This window comes from Aquarana catesbeiana, linkage group LG09 (genome assembly GCF_042186555.1).
Source record: "Aquarana catesbeiana isolate 2022-GZ linkage group LG09, ASM4218655v1, whole genome shotgun sequence".
NCBI classification, from domain to species: domain Eukaryota; kingdom Metazoa; phylum Chordata; class Amphibia; order Anura; family Ranidae; genus Aquarana; species Aquarana catesbeiana.
In genome coordinates this window covers 290885579-290906491 of record NC_133332.1, presented here as the reverse complement: position 1 = coordinate 290906491, position 20913 = coordinate 290885579, and the positions used below count along the sequence as shown (strand labels likewise).

Sequence of the window (20913 nt, the reverse complement as noted above, 5' to 3'; positions counted from 1 at the left end):
TTTTTAGAAGAATGTGTATCTAACTATTACCAGGCCAGGCAATGCCCAGGTGACTAGACCCACAAATAGGTTGAAATACAGTGATGGGAAGAGACAGCTAAACCCAGAGGAGTCATTACTATCCCTGACATCATTAGATCAGCACATTATATGAATCATAGGAGTGAGTCACTAATGCAGACTGTGCTTGTTAGACTCTGAGTTTACCACAAGACTGCTGTACACCCAAATGGACATATTACATGGAGTCAGCCTAAGGTACCACAAAACTTAGAGACACAATGTTTTTTTTATACTAAAGGCAAATCCACTGTACACTACAAGTGCACTTGGAAGTGCAGTCGCTGTACATCTGAGAGGGACATGCAAGGAAAATAAAAACCAACATTTTTGCTTGCACATGATTGGATGACAGAAATCAGCAGAGCTTCCCCTCATTTCAGATCTTTTCCTCAGATCTACAGCGAGTGCACTTGTAGTGCACAGAGGATTGCCTTTAGTAAATCAACCCCAATGGATGTTATAAGTTTACAATTCACATCACTGTGTGGAATGATCTGGAACCCATCTGTGAAATATACTGTTGTTGAGATAGGTTCCGACATTGCTTACTGCCTGCGTGACAACCGGATTGCTGGCCCCTGTGATATATTCAGCCGCCTGTATACAATCTCAGGAAGGGAAAGTATTTGAGTTGCACAAAGTGATTAATAACTTTCCAGCTGCCATTTGTCTACACCAGGTTAGACAGAGCTTTTAACCCTTCCTTTCTCTATCTAAAAACACAACAAAACATTTTGGCTGAAGTTTGCCTTTTTAGTTGCATTTAGTTTGCATAGTGTGGAAAAGCACTAAAACTTTGGTCCAGTTACACAGTAGGTGAGGTTAAAAAAAGACAAGTCCATCAAGTCCAACTTATGTGTGTGATTTTATGTCAGTATTACATTGTATATCCCTGTATGTTGTGGTCGTCCAGGTGCTTATCTAATAGTTTTTTGAAATTATCGATGCTTCACGCTGAAACTGCCTGTGGAAGAGAATTCCACATCCTAACCGCTCTTACAGTAAAGAACCCTCTACGCAGTTTGAGGTTAAACCTCTTTTCTTCTAGTTTTAGTGAATAGCCGCGTGTCTAATTAACCACTTGAGCCCCGGACCATTATGCTGCCTAAGGACCAGAGGTCTTTTTCCAATTTGGCACTGCGTCGCTTTAACTGCTAATTGCGCGGTCATGCAATGCTGTACCCAAACGAAATTTGCGTCCTTTTCTTCCCACAAATAGAGCTTTCTTTTGATGGTATTTGATCACCTCTGCGGTTTTTATTTTTTGCGCTATAAACGGAAAAAGACCGAAAATTTTGAAAAAAAATGATATTTTCTACTTTTTGTTATAAAAAAAATCCAATAAACTAAATTTTAGTCATACATTTAGGCCAAAATGTATTCGGCCACATGTCTTTGGTAAAAAAAATGTCAATAAGCGTATATTTATTGGTTTGCGCAAAAGTTATAGCGTCTACAAACTAGGGTACATTTTCTGGAATTTACACAGCTTTTAGTTTATGACTGCCTATGTCATTTCTTGAGGTGCTAAAATGGCAGGGCAGTACAAAACCCCCCCAAATGACCCCATTTTGGAAAGTAGACACCCCAAGGAAATTGCTGAGAGGCATGTTGAACCCATTGAATATTTATTTTTTTTGTCCCAAGTGATTGAAAAATGACAAAAAAAAAAAAAAAAAAAATATTTACAAAAAGTCGTCACTAAATGATATATTGCTCACACAGGCCATGGGCCTATGTGGAATTGCACCCCAAAATACATTTAGCTGCTTCTCCTGAGTATGGGGATACCACATGTGTGGGACTTTTTGGGAGCCTAGCCGCGTACGGGGCCCCGAAAACCAATCACCGCCTTCAGGATTTCTAAGGGTGTAAATTTTTGCTTTCACTCTTCACTGCCTATCACAGTTTCGGAGGCCATGGAATGCCCAGGTGGCACAAAACCCCCCAAAATGACCCCATTTTGGAAAGTAGACACCCCAAGCTATTTGCTGAGAGGCATATTGAGTCCATGGAATATTTTATATTTTGACACAAGTTGCGGGAAAGTGACACTTTTTTTTTTTTTTTTTTTTTTTTTTCATAAAGTTGTCACTAAATGATATATTGCTCACACAGGCCATGGGCATATGTGGAATTGCACCCCAAAATACATTTAGCTGCTTCTCCTGAGTATGGGGATACCACATGTGTGGGACTTTTTGGGAGCCTAGCCGCGTACTGGACCCCGAAAACCAATCACTGCCTTCAGGATTTCTAAGGGTGAAAATTTTTGATTTCACTCTTTACTGCCTATCACAGTTTCGGAGGCCATGGAATGCCCAGGTGGCACAAAACCCCCCCAAATGACCCCATTTTGGAAAGTAGACACCCCAAGCTATTTGCTGAAAGGCATGGTGAGTATTTTGCAGCTCTCATTTGTTTTTGAAAATGAAGAAAGACAAGAAAAAACATTTTTTTTTTTCTTTTTTCAATTTTCAAAACTTTGTGACAAAAAGTGAGGTCTGCAAAATACTCACTATACCTCTCAGCAAATAGCTTGGGGTGTCTACTTTCCAAAATGGGGTCATTTGGGGGGGTTTTGTGCCACCTGGGCATTCCATGGCCTCCGAAACTGTGATAGGCAGTGAAGAGTGAAATCAAAAATTCACGCCCTTAGAAAGCCTGAAGGCGGTGGTTGGTTTTCGGGGCCCCGTACGCGGCTAGGCTCCCAAAAAGTCTCACACATGTGGTATCCCCGTACTCAGGAGAAGCAGCAGAATGTATTTTGGGGTGTAATTTCACATATTTCCATGGCATGTTTGAGCAATATATCATTTAGTGACAACTTTGTGCAAAAAAAAAAAAAAAAAAAAAAAAATTTGTCTCTTTCCCGCAACTTGTGTCGCAATATAAAATATTCCATGGACTCGACATGCCTCTCAGCAAATAGCTTGGGGTGTCTACTTTCCAAAATGGGGTCATTTTGGGGGGTTTTGAACTGTCCTGGCATTTTATGCACAACATTTAGAAGCTTATGTCACACATCACCCACTCTTCTAACCACTTGAAGACAAAGCCCTTTCTGACACTTATTGTTTACATGAAAAAGTTTTTTTTTTTTGCAAAAAAATTACTTTGAACCCCCAAACATTATATATTTTTTTAAAGCAAATGCCCTACAGATTAAAATGGTGGGTGTTTCATTTTTTTTTTTCACACAGTAATTGCGCAGCGATTTTTCAAACGCATTTTTTGGGGAAAAAACACACTTTTTTAAATTTTAATGCACTAAAACACGCTATATTGCCCAAATGTTTGATGAAATAAAAAAGATGATCTTAGGCCGAGTACATGGATACCAAACATGACATGCTTTAAAATTGCGCACAAACGTGCAGTGGCAACAAAATAAATACATGTTTAAAAGCCTTCAAAAGCCTTTACAGGTTACCACTTTAGATTTACAGAGGAGGTCTACTGGAAAAATTACTGCACTCGATCTGGCCTTCGCGGTGATACCTCACATGCATGGTGCAATTGCTGTTTATGTTTGACGACAGACCGCCGCTTGCGTTCGCCTTAGCGCGAGAGCAGGGGGCGACAGGGGTGTTTTTTTTTTTTTTTTTTTTTTTCTTTATTATTTTTTTGCTTTTTTAATCTTACTTTTAAACTGTTCCTTTCATATTTTTTTTTTTAATCATTTTTATTGTTATCTCGGGGAATGTAAATATCCCCTATGATAGCAATAGGTAGTGACAGGTACTCTTTTTTGAAAAAATTGTGGTCTATTAGACCCTAGATCTCTCCTCTGCCCTCGAAGCATCTGACCACACCAAGATCGGTGTGATAAAATGCTTCCCCAATTTCCCAATGGCGCTATTTACATCCGGCGAAATCTAAGTCATGAAATACTCGTAGCTTCCGGTTTCTTAGGCCATAGAGATGTTTGGAGCCACTCTGGTCTCTGATCAGCTCTATGGTCAGCTGGCTGAATCACCGGCTGCATTCTCAGGTTCCCTGTTGAGACAGGAGAGCCAGAGAAAAACACGGAAGACGGTGGGGGGGGGGGGCATTCCCTCCCACGGCTTGTAAAAGCAGTCTAGAGGCTAATTAGCCGCTAGGATTGCTTTTACATGAAAGCCGACCGCTGGCTGAAAAGAATGATACCAAGATGATACCTAAACCTGCAGGCATCATTCTGGTATAACCACTCAAAGTCGTGAATGGCGTACCTGAAGACAAAAAAATGGTTAACAATGGTTAACAATAAAGCACAGTAAAGTGTAAATAATTACACACCTGAAAAACAAACATGATAAAACATAATAACAATAACAATAACAATAACAATAAAACATTGCAGAATAGAATACAGTAAAAAAGAGCAGAATAGAGAGAGAGAATAGAGAGAGAGAGAACAATAAAACAACAACTATTTTTTTTTATTTCATATTTTTTTTTTTTTTTACACTTTTTTTGTAACTAACTTTTATAACGGTAACCGGTTCCAGGTTCGGGTCTCTCAAAATGCGATGGCATCTTGGGAGACCCTGTGAAAGTGTGTCCTAGTCTGTGCAATGCTGTACCCTACGCTAATACTCAACTAGTGAATGGTAGCGTTCAAAACATTCACCAATGCAAAGACCAGGATTGTCAGGACAGGAGGGACAATAATAGCGGGTGTCACGCCTATATCCGCGCTTGCTGCAGACACAACATCTTTTTTGGGGGGGTTCGTTGGGTAGGGGTACTCGGGAGGACATAAAAATGCCTCTCATGCAGCCGACTGCATTTGGTTGGGGATGTGAATGGGGGAAGTACGGGCGCTGCAGAAGCGGTGGGTTCCCAATTAGGATTGGCGAATGCAGCAGGAAGGGCACTATGGGCACGACGGGCCTGTGTTTGTCTTCTTGGTGGCAGTGCGACACTACTTGTGCTTGCCACCTCACCAGCTTGAACTGCACTTATGGGACTCGCCACGTCACCAAGTGTTACTGCAGTGCTGGTTTGACTACGACCGGGGTGTACTAGGCCGCTGGCGCTTGCCAGTTCACCAAAACGCTACCAAAAAACGTTAGCGATCGCAGGGATCAGGCCTGACTCTGCGAACGCTGCAGTTATGCGTTTAGTGTTTTGTAAGTGTCAGTGATCGATCGATACTGCACTTGGGTGGGCTGGGCCGGGCCGGGCGGAGGGGCAAAACGCAGGTGCTAGCAGGTATCTGGGCTGATCCCGCTAACACTGCGTTTTTGGGAACCCTAAACTGCTGGTGACGCTAGTATAGATCTGATCGGATCAGATATTGATGCGATCAGATACTATACCACTAAGGGAGGTGTACGGTGCGTGCGTGGGTGTTAGCGGTACTGGCGCTAATCTGACGCTGCCTGGGGCTGGTGCTTGCCAGTTCACCAAAACGCTACAAAAAAAACTGTTAGCGATCGCAGGGATCAGGCCTGACTCTGCGAACGCTGCAGTTATGCGTTTAGTGTTTTGTAAGTGTCAGTGATCGACCGATACTGCACTTGGGTGGGCTGGGCTGGGCCGGGCGGAGGGGCAAAACGCAGGTGCTAGCAGGTATCTGGGCTGATTCCGCTAACACTGCGTTTTTGGGAACCCTAAACTGCTGGGGACGCTAGTATAGATCTGATCGGATCAGATATTGATCCGTTCAGATACTATACCACTAAGGGAGGCGTATGCTGCGTGCGTGGGTGTTAGCGGTACTGGCGCTAACCTGACGCCTGGGGCTGGTGCTTGCCAGTTCACCAAAATGCTACCAAAAAAACTGTTAGCGATCGCAGGGATCAGGCCTGACTCTGAACGCTGCAGTTATGCGTTTAGTGTTTTGTAAGTGACAGTGATCGATCGATACTGCACTTGGGTGGGCTGGGCGGAGGCACAAAACGCAGGTGCTAGCAGGTATCTGGGCTGATCCCGCTAACACTGCGTTTTTGGGAACCCTAAACTGCTGGGGACGCTAGTATAGATCTGATCGGATCAGATATTGATCCGTACAGATACTATACCACTAAGGGAGGCGTATGCTGCATGCGTGGGTGTTAGCGGTACTGGCGCTAATCTGACGCTGCCTGGGGCGACGCATATCACCGCCGGGCGATCAGGGGGCTAAACCTTTATTCGGTAATAAACGGCGGGTGCCCTGACACTATAAAAAATAAACGAAATAACCAGCGTCATCCGTAACGGTTATACGGTGATCAGTGGTGAAAGGGTTAACTAGGGGGCAATCAAGGGGTTAAAACATTTATTCGGTAGTATATGGGGGTCCCTGTCTCTATAAAACGCTGACGGCGAACCTAAATATTTACCTCACTAACTAGCGTCACCAGCGACACTAATACAGCGATCAGAAAAATGATCGCTTAGCAACACTGGTGACAGGGGGTGATCAAGGGGTTAAAACTTTATTAGGGGGGGTTAGGGGGGTACCCTAGACCTAAAGGGGGGTAATACTAACTGTCCCAACACTGTAACTGTCACAAACTGACACTATGCAGTAATCAGAAAAAAAAAAAAAAAAAACAAAAAAAAAACTGCTGGTGTCAGTTTGTGACAGGGGGGGGGGGGAGGTGATTGGGGGGGGATCGGGGGGCGATCGGGGGGGGGATCGGAGTGTTTTGTGTGCCTGGCATGTTCTACTGTGTGTGTGTGTGTTTGTGCACTCACATAGATGTCTTCTCTCCTCGGGCCGGAACGGAAAATACCGACCCGAGGGGAGATGACATCACTTCCTTTGCTGCTGTTTAGCATACAGCAGCAAAGGAGTGTTTTCATTGGCCGGCGGCGATCGCGAGGGGGGGGCCACGAACGGATGGTCTCCCCCTCATCACGGATCGCCGCTGGACAAAAGACGACCGCCTCGGGCACCGGGGGGGGGTCCGATCGGACCCCCCACCCGCGGAAGGCAAATCACGTACCCTGTACGTGATTTTGCCTGTCCGTGCCACTTTGCCGACGTACATCGGCGTGAGGCGGTCGTCAAGTGGTTAAATTCCCTTTCGTGGAAAAGTTTTATCCCTATTGTGGGGTCACCAGTATAGTATTTCTACATTGAAATCTTATCTCCTTTCAAGCGCCTCTTCGCCAGAGAGAACAAGTTCTTCGTTTTGTTGCCCTTCTCTGGACTCTCTCCAGTTCCAGTACATCCTTCTTGAGGACTGGTGCCCAGAACTGGACGGCATACTCTAGGTGCGGCCGGACCAGAGACTTGTAGAGAGGGAGAATTATTGTGTATTAAAGAAAAAGTTGCTAAACAAGAAAGCTGCTCGATGCTATATGAAGCGAGTGATAATCTGATGACACAGGAAGCAGGATTGTTACAAACTGCATTGCATCAAAACGCATAAATGCGTTCCTGAAGCAGAAAGTACAGGACACAATTATCTATGTACTTTTGATGTGATTATGTTTTTGAAATGTCAACATGCAAGTATGAATGATCCATGTGTCCTTAGAAGCCATGTTTGGTTATACGTCAATAGCATGTCAGTTTTTAAGGTTTATTCCTTTGTAAATCTTCACATGCTGCAAAGTTTACTGACATACCTTTTCGCCTTTTACTCCAGGCGTCCCAATGGGTCCTGGGGGGCCTGCGTGTCCCTGTTGTGAGACAGAAAACATTTTCATTTATATGACAGTTGGATCATTCATAATTATTATTCCTCTTTTTACATTTACCAGGCTAGGTTGGATGTCATATTTAATTTGTAACCAAAAACCATAACCTGGTCACCAAAGAAAGGTTAATATATAATAGGAGGTCAGTTCACAAAAACTTGAGGAAGGAAAGTGTTACTCATAACGAGTCAGATTCAAGCATTTTTTAAAAGATGTAGCCTCAAAACTGGTTGCCATGGTGAATACTGCCACTTTTGCGCCCCCCCCCCCCCCCCCATTACAAAAAAATAAGATAGGTCTATGCTCAAATCCAAATAGCTTTACACATTTATCATCAGGTGCTAAGGGGGTGTGACCACATAAATACCAAAAAATCTAAATCAATCACACTGATATACACCATCACATATTTCTAGTAAACCTTGAATAAAAGCAGAGATATTTAGTTGACATATATTGCAATACATGTTTAACCACTTCAATACCGGGCACTTTCACCCCCTTCCTGCCTAGGCCAATTGTCAGCTTTCAGAGTTATCGCCCTTTGAATGACAATTGCACGGTCATGCAATGCTGTACCCAAACAAAATTTTAATTTCATTTTTTTTTTTTGAGACAGGCAGAGCTTTCTTTTAGTGGTATTTAATCACCACTGACTTTTTTATTGTATGCTAAACAAATGAAAAAAGACAGAACATTTTGGGGAAAAAAGTTTTAGTTTTCTGTTAAAAAAAATTTGGTAAATAAGTCATTTTTCTTCTTCACTGATGTGCGCTGATTAAGCTGCACTGATGATCATGGATAAGATGGCACTGATGGGGTGGCACTGATGAGGAGGCGCCAATATGCAGCACTGATGGACACTGATAGGTGGCACTGATATGCAGCACTGATGGGCACTGATGAGGCAGCCTTTATGGGCACTGATGAGTGGCAAAGATGGGCACCACTGATGTGGACTGATGGGCGCTGATAAGCAGCACCGATGAGCACTACTGATGAGGACTGATGGGCACTGACAGGCATCACTGATGGGCACTGAACAGCAGCATTGATGGGATCACTGGTGGGCATCACTGGTGGGACTACTTATGCACTGATTATCAGTGCAGATCCGCCTGTCAGAAAAGCCACTTATTGGCTCTCCTCTACTCACATGCTGTCAGCATGAGTAGAGGAATAACGATAACCAGCATTGGACACAGCTGATCACACAGTAAAGAGCCTACGTCATAGGCTCTTTACCGTGATCGGAGATGTGGTGTGTCTGAGCGACACACTGTACCACCGATTGTCGCCCTGCATGCCCCCGAGGGAGTGTACGAGTGGCTTGTTCTGAAGGACATCATATGACATCCATTCAGAACAATGAAACCTGTGTCATTTTGCTATAGGCTGGGTAGGAAGGTGTTAAGCTGGCCAATTGTGCCAAAGTAATCCCTCTCTGGTCCCTACACCACTCTGCAAAATGCTAATTACCTACAACCCCAATTCCATAAAAGTTGGGACGCTGTGTAATATCTACATAAAAACAGAATGCAATGATTTGCAAATCTCATAAACCCACATTTTATTCACAATAGAAAACAGAAAACATATGAAATATTTAAACTGAGAGAATGTACTATTTTAAGAAAAAAATAAGGTAATTTTAAAATTGATGGCAGCAGCACTTCTCAAAAAAAAAGTTGGGACAGGGCAACAAAAAGCTGGAAAAGTAAGTGGTACTAACAAGGAAGAGCTGGAAGAACATTTTGCAACTAATTAGGTTAATAAACAGGTCAGTAACATATTTGGGTATAAAAACAGCATCTAAGAGAGTCAGAGCATCTCAGAAGTAAAGATGGACAGAGGTTCACCAATCTGTGAAAAGCTGCATCGAACATTTTCAAAATAATGTTCCTTAAAAAAATTGTAAAGACTTTAAATAGATCATAATCCATAGTACATAATATTATCAAAAGATTAAGAAAATCAGGAGAAATCTCTGTGCGCAAGGGACAAGGCTGAAACACAATATTGGATGTCTGTTATCTTCAGGGCCTCAGATGGCACTGCATTAAGGGCATGATCCTGGGACATCACTGCTTCTTAAAATCCCTGTCTGTGAGCACAGATCACTGTGCCATCAAAATATGCAAGGTAAAGCTCTTTTGTAAAATAAAGCCATATCTGAACATGATCCAGAAACACCGCTGTCTTCTCTGGGCAAAAGCTCCTGTAAAATGGTCTGCTGAAAAGTGGAAAACTGTTCTGTGGTCAGACGAAACAAAATATTACATCCTTTGACATGGGCGCCGTGTCCTCCGGACTAAAGAGGAGAGGGAACTTCCAGCTTCTTATCAGCACTCAGTTCAAAAGCCTGCATGGACAGCTTGTACATCTTGAAACTGAAAGGCATCATCAGTGAAGTGATTATTTTAGCAGGGTAATGCTAAACCGCATAACTGCATCTATGACGACAGTATGAGTCCGGGTGCTTATGTGGCCTGCCTGCAGTCCATACCTTTCACCAACTGCAAATATTTGGTGGATCTTAAAATGAAAAATACGAGAAAGAAGACCCAGGACTGTTGGGCAGTTGGAATCCTATATCAGACAAGAATGGGACAACATTCCTCTCCCAAAAACGCCAGCAGCTGGTCTCCTCATTTCCCAAATGTTCACAAAGTTGTTAAAAGAAGAGGCCATGCTACACCATAGTAAACATTGCCCTGTCCCAACTTTTTTGAGACGTGTTGATGCCATTCATTTCAAAATTACAGTGCCTTATTTTTTTCTTAAAATAGTAAATTTTCTCAGTTTAAACATGTAATATATTTCCTATTGTGAATAAAATATGATTTTAGGAGATTTGCAATCATTGCATTCTGTTTTATATAGATTTTACACAGCGTCCCAACTTATTTGGAATTTGGGTTTTACTTACTTGCCACATACTGGCACCTTTTAGAGCATGTTACACTCATATCTAGGGTGTATCATGTAACATGGTGCGAAGACAATTGACAGCGCATAGAGGCTATTCTTCCTGGCAGCAGCTGTCAGTCTTAAATTTCAGCTCTACTGGCATAGCTGCATCATTTATTTCAAGAGAGTAGTACATAGTTACATAGTTACATAGTTACATAGTTAGTAAGGTTGAATAAAGACACCAGTCCATCCAGTTCAACCTGAGTGAGTGTGGATCTACAACCCTGACCCTTGTCCCTAACCCTGAACATCACACACTCACATCAATCCCTACCCTCAATCCAAGGTCCCCATTCATATACTAGGGCCAATTTTGGACAGAAGCCAATTAACCTACCAGCATGTCTTTGGTGTGTGGGAGGAAACCGGAGTACCCGGAGGAAACCCACGCAGGCACAGGGAGAACATGCAAACTCCAGGCAGGTAGTGTCGTGGTTGGGATTCGAACCAGCGACCCTTTTTTACTGCTAGGTGAGAGTGCTAACCACTGCACCACTGTGCCGCCCACTTCCACTGCAGCAGATGGACTTGTAGTTATCAATGGAACACAAGTGCAGTGATTACCTCACTCATAGTATATTGGCACTTCTTCCAGTTCTCCAACTGAAAGTCCGTACCTCGGTACAGACAAGAAGCTGGAGGAAGAGTTTGTAGCCTGTGCATTACACCTGTGATCGCAACTGCAATGCTTTGCAGATTCATTTGCAAAAAAATAATAAATGCTCATTTTTTTTCTCTAGCATGTATATGTACTTGGATTTAGATGTGCTTTAGACAGGTTAAGAATTGTTAATTTACCGCTGGAAGCACATAGTTCTATTTTTTCTTAATGCAGCTAAACTGAATGCACGCAAATGCACACAGTATAAATTATACTATTTGAAATCATTACATGTGTTTATATGCATTTAGAAATGCTCTGTGAATGCATATAAACACATGCCTGTGTAAATGAGGACAAACATGCTTCAAGCATGCAGATATGGACATTTTACTTTACTATTACCCTCATGATCTGCAGACTTGTATGAAGTCAGTAACTCAAAATACTGAAGCGAGTATGTCACTATAGTAGCAAGGGAAGCAACATTTTTATATGGAGGTTAGCATATTTCTCTTAGTACAGGTTGTCTTTACTGAGCTGACTTATTCAAAAACGGTCAACTTCTGATTAACAAAAAGTCTATCAATTAGCAGACACTGAAATTGCAGACCTACACAAAGTCACTTAGAAGTTTATGAGATACACAAAGCTGGTTCAATGGGTGAAATATTAGCTTTGGATTGAGTAATCCCTTAGACTTCAATATTCATAAAGAACCATTTATGCCTCCCACATAACACACGGTAGAAATAACAGCAAGGCTATAAAAGAATATACGGATTAGCCCTAGGGCACAAAAGCTGCTGTGTAAACAAGTAATTTAAAAACACAATTAAAGCCATTTTGTGATAGAATGAAAAGGAACATATTACCTGATAGCCAGGTATTCCTGGTTCTCCCTGTGCCCCCATCCTGCCCGGAGATCCCTACGGAAACAAAGGATCGCCAGTCAATTTTCAGTCCCCGAAGTGATTCCTAAACTAAGCCTGTGGTTTAGCTAATAACATAAACATTTATATATATTTAGACTTGAGGCCTCATGAGCTATAAGAACTTCACAATCCTTTTGTGAGAAATATAGCATAGATACCATAAGGAAGGACAATGGTAGCAAGTAGATTCTTTATAGTCCTACATCCTGTAGTAATGTAGTAGCTCGCAGGATTGACCACAGAGAGTGGTGGCAGAGCAGGTATTTGACATACATCTAAATGTCAGAAACTTGCAGCAGCTGGACATCAGAGTGCAAAGACATTGGCCACCAGAAATAGGAACAAGGTTGCTTTAAAGGATATCTAAACCCAAGAACAAAAAATGTATATATTGCATATTACCAACTGTTAATGGAGGTTTCATTAGTTTTCATTTTTCATACAAGCAAACATCAGTGTATACAACACCTGTGTCCTTGGCACTTCCTGTGAATTAAACTAAAAGTACAAACATTCCTATCTTCTTCCTTCCAAGCTGTCTTCTGTAAACTACCAACTTTCCTGCCCCATGTAATGGAGATGAAGAGAGAATGATGTGTTTGTAGTCCTTATCAAGAGTCAATAATAAGCTAAGGGCTGTATAAGGAGCAGTCTAGCAACACATCCCAAAAAAGAGTGTATAAACTGATAATGGTTTCCAACCCAGGGAACAAACATCCCTTCTGGAACATACACACTTCTGTAGACCCCCTTACTCAGGTTGAAGACCTCTGCACTGGTGAAGGACCCATTTGTAAAGGTCTTTCTTCTTCTTATCATACCTTGCTTGACTCTATTTCCCAGCAGGACCCCCCCCCCGTATTTAGAAAAATGGGAGAGGGACTCCCACTCAACACTCTCTGATGATCAAAAGAACTGCATAGGCTTCTTTGCCCACAAATCTTCCTTATGTAGCAAATATCAAGACACCACCCATAAAACTCTAACGCAATGGTACTGAACCTCCTCCATGTTGGCTTCATTGTTTCCTCATCACAGCCCTCTGTGTGAGAATTGGTACACAGGTCGGTACAATATTCGACATTTTCTGGGACTGCCCTAATATCCACCCTTTTTGGCAACAAGTCTTGCAAATAGTGCACAAACTTACAGATGTCTCTCTCTTTGACAACCCTGCCCCAGTGCTTCTTAATTTGACTCCAATTTCTAGTAAGAGATACCGCAAGTCGCTACTGAATCATCTATTGAATGCCACCAGACCCTGCATCCCCTGTATATGGAAACAACAGACCCCTCCCACCGACCGTGCCCCAATGGTTTGCCAGGATGAACAATATTGAACACATGGAACATCTGACAGCTGCCCTCAGGAACAAAACAGAGGAGCACAATACATGCTGGCTCTACTGGAACCTGTTTTGCTTTTCTGACAAATTCCTCTCCTAATTGTAGAAACAGCCTTTCTCCACATTTGCCCGCGTTGTGGTCCCCCCTCTTACCAACCCTCACTTTTCTCCGTTTCCCTCCCCCCTTGCGTCACTATGTCTGATCCAGAAGAGGTCAAATTATTGGCCCACCAGATATATAACAATTCAAGTACAAATATACACTCATATACACTGTAATTCCAATACAATTGAGCTGTGGAGGGGTTCCAATATCTCTATCTCAACACGTTTTGCAGATTAGCTTCTTCAGGAGAGGGGTGTTCATGGAGATTTTATGTGATCAGGTCCTAAAAGCCAGGGTCATTGACAAATACCCATGAGGATGGGAGACTAGGTGACGCAGGACAGACATCAGTGACAGGAAAATATGCATGAAACACAAAATTTGGAAAGAGCATCCTCCAAGGGAGATTGCCTCAAATATTAATAAATCCTCTCTACTCATCCTACAACAGCACCACAACCCAATAACTGATGCAATATGGAAAATCACATAGCTTCCCAAACAAATGCGGCACGCAGGTTGTGTATATACATAGTTACATAGTTGGTGAGGTTGAAAAAAAGACAAGTCCATCAAGTCCAACCTATGTGTGTGCTTTTATGTCAGTATTACATTGTATATCCCTGTAGATTATGGCCGCGCAGGTGCCTATATAATCGTTTTTTTAAATGATCTATGCTCCCTGCTGAAACCACTGCTTGTGGAAGAGAGTTCCACATTTTTATCACTATTATGCCCCGTACACACGATCGGATTTTCTGACAAATGTTGGATGTGAGCTTGTTGTAGGAAAGTCCGACCGTGTGTATGCTCCGTCAAACATTTGCTGTCGGAATTTCCACCTACAAATGTTTGAGAGCAGGTTCTCAAATTTTTCGTCAACAAAACTTGTCGGAATTTCCGATCATGTGTACACAAGTCTGTCGCACAAAAGTTCACACATGCTTGGAATCAAGCAGAAGGAGCCGCACTGGCTATTGAACTTCTTTTTTCTTGGCTCATCATACTTCTTGTACATCACCGCTTCGGAAAAAAATCCATGGCTTTGTTGTCGGAAAATCCGATCGTGTGTACGGGGCATGACAGTAAAGAACCCTCTACGCAGTTTAAGGTTAAACTGCCTCTCTTCTAGTTTTCGTGAATGGCCACGTGACTTTTTAATTTCCCTTTCACGGAAAAGTTTTATCCCTGTTGTGGGGTCACCTGTACGATATTTGTACATTGAAATCATGTCCCCTCTCAAGTGTCTCATCTCCAGAAAGAATAAGTTCAATGCTCGTAATCTTTCCTCATATCTAAGGTCCTTCAGTCCCTTTATTAGGTTTGTTGCCCTTTTCTGGACTCTCTCCAGTTCCAGCACATCCTTCCTGAGGACTGGTGCCCAGAACTGGACAGCATACTCCAGGTGTGGCCGGACCAGAGTCTTGTAGAGTGGGAGAATTATTGTTTTATCTCTGGAGTTAATCTAATGCGTGCCAATATTCTGTTGGCTTTGCTTGCAGCAGCTTGGCATTACATGCCATTGCTGGGCCTATCATCTACTAGGACTTCCAGGTCCTTTTCTATGCTAGATTCCCCAGAGGTTCTCCCCCTAATGAGTAGATTGCATTCATATTTTTTGCCACCCATATGCATTATTCATTATTTTACATTTGTCTACATTAAACCTCATTTTACATGTATTTGCCCGCCCCATTAATTTGTTCAGATCTTCTTGCAAGGTTTCCACATCCTGTGGAGAAAGGATTGCCCTGCTTAGCTTAGTGTCGTCCGCAAATACTAAGATTGAGCTGCTTATCCCATCCTTCAGGTCGTTTATGAATAAATTAAATAGAATTGGTCCCAGGACAGAACCCTGGGGGACCCCACTTTCCACACCGGACCATTCAGAATACTCCCCATTTATCATTACCCTCTGAATTCGCCTTTGTAGCCAGTTTTCAATCCATGTACTCACCCTATGGTCCATGCTGACAGACCTTAGTTTGTACAGTAAACGTTTATTGGGAAGGGTATCAAATGCCTTTGCAAAATCCAGATACACTACGTCTACAGGCTTTCCTTTACCTAGAGGGCAGCTCACCTCCTCATAGAAGGTTAATAGATTGGTTTGGCAAGAACGATTTTTCATGAATCCATGCTGTTTACTGTTAATGATACCATTTACATTACTAAAATCTTGTATATAGTCCCTTATCATCCCCTCCAAGAGCTTACAAACTATTGATGTTAGGCTAACTGGTCTGTAGTTCCCAGGGATATATCTTGGTCCTTTTTTTAAACAATGGTGCTACATTGGCTTTTCTCCAATCAGCTGGCACCATTCCAGTCAGTAGACTGTATGTAATAATTAGCAACAATGGTCTGGCAATTATTTGACTGAGTTTCTTAAGGACCCGCGGGTGCAAACCATCTGGTCCTGGTGACTTATTAATGTTACATTTTTCAAGTATATTCCTAATCCAATGTTAGCTACGAGGGTGCTTCCTGTGACCTGTCATGAGGATAAACCTTGCAGTTTTGGTTACTGAAGCTCCCCCGTTTCCCTCTTGAAGACTGAGGAGAAGAATAAATTCTATACCTTCGCCATCTCTCCATCCTTTGTAACCAGATTCCCTTCATCATTCTTTATGGGGCCAATATGACCTGACCTCCCTCTTTTACCATTTATATACTTAAAGAATTTCTTGGGATTCTTTTTACTCTCCTCTGCTGTGTGCCTTTCGTGTTCTCTCTTAGCCGCCCTGATTGCACCCTTACATTTCTTATTGCATACTTTGTAAACTTGGAATGCTGATGATGAACCCTCAGCCTTATATTTTTTGAAGGCCTTCTCCTTTGGTTTTCTTTTTTTATTGGTTGAACTAGACAGACCTTTTTTTCAGTCTAACGATGTAACAATATTCCATAGTGAGTAAAAGTAACCATTCTAGGACAGGAATTGTGTTATTTGAAGGATTACCAGGGAAAATAAAGCAGGAAGGCTGAAAAAAAAGCAATGCACCATGACTAAAGATAGGTAAGCTGCAGTATATTTTATTTTTGTTTTGAAGTTCAGATACTCTTAAAGATTTGAGAATAGTACAAATGCTCTTTTCTAAATGATTCTTTTAAAATTACACAATGTCATATCAGTTAAATATTTTTGAAATAGTACAGAGAGTTGCACTGTGCTACGAAAACCCCATGTTCTCGGTCAGGCTTTTAGTGTGGTTTGTATCACCAGGACAGGAAGTGAGTAGAATCTACCCAATAGTAATGCAGACAATGCTTAATAGAGAGGCAAAGGGTGTTTTTTTTAATGGTTTTTTGTGTCTCCGCTAAAGAGATAATTCTCACTTCCTGGGAGGTTACTAAGAATTGATGGTAAATCTCTGTACTGGGGAAACAGAGAGCAATAAAAACTATACAGAGGTTTTGGGGCTCCCCTTCTCTATATTAAAACAGTTTTGACTACATTTGGACTTTCAACCATAAACTGTGGGTTTAGAATACATAATTTTGAGAACGTATGCATGGCAACTGTGTACCTACCACTGGTCCAAGAGTGCCTCTGCTTCCCTTTGGTCCTTGATTTCCTGTGGGTCCTGTTTGGCCTGGAGATCCTGTCTCCCCAAGATGCCCTTCAAAACCTTTGTTTCCCTATTAAACAGCCCACAGAATAAATGATTAAGACAAGTTAAGGTGTCATCCAGGAACAAGACATAGTGAACCACAGATGCCTGACCTTACCTTTCGTCCTGGCTTGCCCTTCTCGCCTTGTTTTCCTGGTTTTCCTTCCCTGCCCTATGAATTAAAGTAAAAAGTGATATGTTTTTAAAATGAGAGGAATATCTTTGGAAATCTTGTTTAATTAAATCCAAACAGTCAGCCTTTAAAATAACTTTTGGGTGCCCAACTCTGGCCTTTCCTCCTTTTTGTCTAGTTCTCATGGTTGACTCCTTTAGATACTTAGGGGTGGTGATTTCCTGGGTTATTACAGACTACTCCCGTTTAAATATATCTACACTGCTACCTAAGTTTCGTGACAAAACAAAACTTTGGCATAAACTTTTGCTTACTATGGTAGGACAGGCGAACCTGGTGATTATGATGCCCAAGTTGCTTTATTTTTTGCACAATGCCCCTCAAAATGTTTAGGGTAATTAACTTTATCTTCCGACACCTGTTGTGGAAGCAGGACTCGCCCAGAACCAGTTTGGAACAACTTCAGTGCCCAAAAAGTGCAGGGAGGATTGCATTCCTGAATGCCTGGATATACTTTTTGGCTGCTCAGTTGCAGCATATGTGGCATATATGGCTCGGGTGGAGAATGAGTGGACAATCTGCAAATCTTCTCTGACCATTCTATTACACCATACAAATGCACCCTCTCTCTGAAGGATTAGAAGCCCAATACTCTGCTAAATCTAACCGACTTTTCCCTACTTACAAATGCAGGGGGTGACTGGTTTCACTCATTATAGCCCTATCTGGAACAACCAAACCTACCTGGAGTTGGCCAAGCCTTCCTATGCCGCTAAATGGCATATGCATGGCATTACGCTTTTAAAGTATATTTTTAGGGCAGGGAAATTGTTATAGTTTTCTTTACAAACTATGTATTTTTCTTGGCTGTGCTTCTTCTGGGAATATTCACTTTCTTTATTCTTCCTAGTGACCATTGTCACTCACATGGAAATTGATGGCAAATCCAAAATGTTACAGGTGACCTTGTAAGAAGAGATGAAAGAGATCCTCCAATTAAGATATCTATCTTGATGTGACAGCTATCTAAAGGAGAACTTCCTCTCACTGGACAAATTTCCTATACTTTCCTGGTGTGTTTTAGCAAAGGAAGTGAGGGGAAATATCGCCAAGGGGACACACGTAACAAAAAAAAACAAAAAAAAACTGATGGGCTTTTATTTCCTACTTTATATAAAACAACAAAAAATGTTGTTGGCTTGTTGTTGTTGGCTATAGATGCACTTTTAAGAGCATAATCTACAAAACCTGGTTAACATGACTTGTGCATGTGGGATTGCCTATTAATCAATAAATAAAAATATTGAGCCTTTCACGGTGCACGTGATCCAGATATAAACCCATTTCTACCTGCAGATGACTTTTTCCGGTTGGCTTGCACCTGTGTTTCTACAGTTTTAATGTATCTCATGTTTTTAGAGCTTCAATCTGTACCTTTCATGCTGAAAAAGAATGTGGTTCAGCCTCGCACTGCTGTGCCGAGATTCTTGTGTGTCCAAAGACTAGCCTAAAGCTATATTTCAAGCAACAGAAACACATCTGCTTATACAAATTAATTCATGTCCAAGATGCACAGAAGGAAGCGATAAAGGAAAGGCAGTGGGCCTTGTTTTATTAAAGCAAGCATGTTAGGGTATAGTTAAAGTGGACCTATATCAAAAATGTGAAGGTTTGCTACATTATAGGGAACATCTTGAAATGGTAAATGTGGTTAAGTAGTGCCCTGAAAAAAAATTACTTTTTGCCTTAAATTCCTCTTGAAAAACATGCACATTCTAGCGTGTGACAGTGCCTAGGCAAATGCAATGTTGTGCTGTAGTTTCATAGCTGAATATCTGCAATGTGAGATCATATAGCAATGCTGCCTCTGACTGCTAGTCCAAGATGATTTGTAGTAAGATTTAGCCATGTCACTACTGTGCTGTCCACTGTTCTCCTTACTGGAGATTAAACTATATCTGAGGACCTGCAGTGCAAGTATCTGCCTGCTTATGCTCATTCATTTTGTGGTGTGGTTCTGTGCTTTCTCCACCTCTCCTGATGCTTCTTAATCACTGCCCTACCAGCCATCAGATTACTACTCTTCAGGGAGGGCAATTCTGATATCAGAAGGCAAAGCCCTGCTTTTTTACCAATGCTGGAGCCTCTCCTGACACAGAAGTTCTACCATGTCAATGCTGAAGGACTCTGGCATAGTACCCGGACAAGCAGGGCTTAAAAGTGACAAGGGCAAAAGCTGAGGTCATGTGAAAAGCATGGCCTTGGAATCCAGGGGCTTCACAAAGAAACAAGGCTTTAATTTTCGCAAAGTGTAGCACTTCTTCATCCTTCTTAGCGTAGCCAGTTTTTTATAATTGCGTGTTTACTTTGAATTAAAAAAATTGGTTCCCATAGCCACCAGGAAGATTCATCAGCTTTACATACCAAGTCCCAGTTGAATCTAAAAATGTTAAATCTGCTAGGTAGTTATAGGTAATTTTGAATTTCTTAGATTAGGCAATACCACAATACCTTTTACATTTAAAAAAAATTACACCTATTGTATCTTTTTAAAAATAAGCTGAATGTTTGAAAACTAAAGCAGACCATACATGGTTTGAAATTCGGCCGGTTCAGCAGAGACTGGCCAAATTTTAATGTACAGGCAGTCCCCTAGTTACAAACATCCGACTTACAAACGACTCCTACTTACAAACGGAGGGAGACAACAGGAAGTGAGAGGAAATCTACCCCTAGGAAGGAAAATTCACTCCTGTAAGAGTTATTATGGGAAAAAGGTACCTCCACTGATGCTTTATCACCAAGGCTTGTTTCCACAACAACCCAAAATTTTCTAAATCCAATTGTCATGGGGACAGAAAGTGAGGTGAAAGCTTCTGAGCACACACAGCAAAACAAACATTACAGGGGGGTGTTAACCCTTCCCTAAGCTAGCCAAAAAGCTTAAAAATATTTTTTTTTGGCTGGAGTTACACTTACAAATGTACCTGTTATGACTTACAAACAGATTCAACTTAAGAACAAACCTATATCTTGTTTGTAACCCAGGGACATGGGCAGGCTGATTGTACACAAGTTGATCCATCGATTGACTTGGGTAAAACCAGGCTGTCAGATTTTTCTACATGCAATTACTGTCAGAGATCTGGAGACAGTGGGGGACTTCTTCACTTCTCTTTTAACACTGAAGTCAGGCACAAAGAGAAACCAGTTTCAGAGGAGTGTTAACAGGAGTGTTTTTGGCTAATATAGTTAATTGTAGACATGCTTTACCCACTTTTGGGTACACACAACTGAGAAATGTCTATCACTAGGCTAAAGTGATATTAAACCCTCTTTCAGAAGCTGATTCAGTCACTTAATGAGCATGCAGCTTCTTTATCTTTTAATCTGTGCCTATGTTCCTGTGTAAACTGGTGCAATGACTACTGCCCACAGTTTTCTATTTCAGTGTGCCTCCTTTCTCTTGCAGCAACCTATTAAGCCAACCCATGTATGCAGGGATAGATTGTCTCTCCC

At 41.8% G+C, this 20913-nt stretch overlaps 1 protein-coding gene across 2 annotated transcripts in view; it reads right to left on the bottom strand.

Annotated features, from left to right (window-relative positions):
• The window catches only part of COL27A1 (collagen type XXVII alpha 1 chain), a 656744-nt gene that overhangs the window by 116942 nt on the left and 518889 nt on the right, over window positions 1–20913 (bottom strand). For both annotated transcript variants that reach the window (XM_073600403.1, XM_073600404.1), the window contains exons 38-41: window positions 17380–17433; window positions 17182–17289; window positions 12136–12189; window positions 7615–7668 (exon numbers count right to left, since the gene is read on the bottom strand). In XM_073600403.1, coding sequence (XP_073456504.1) covers window positions 7615–7668; window positions 12136–12189; window positions 17182–17289; window positions 17380–17433 — 270 coding nt within the window. The remainder of the gene's footprint in view (window positions 1–7614; window positions 7669–12135; window positions 12190–17181; window positions 17290–17379; window positions 17434–20913) is intronic.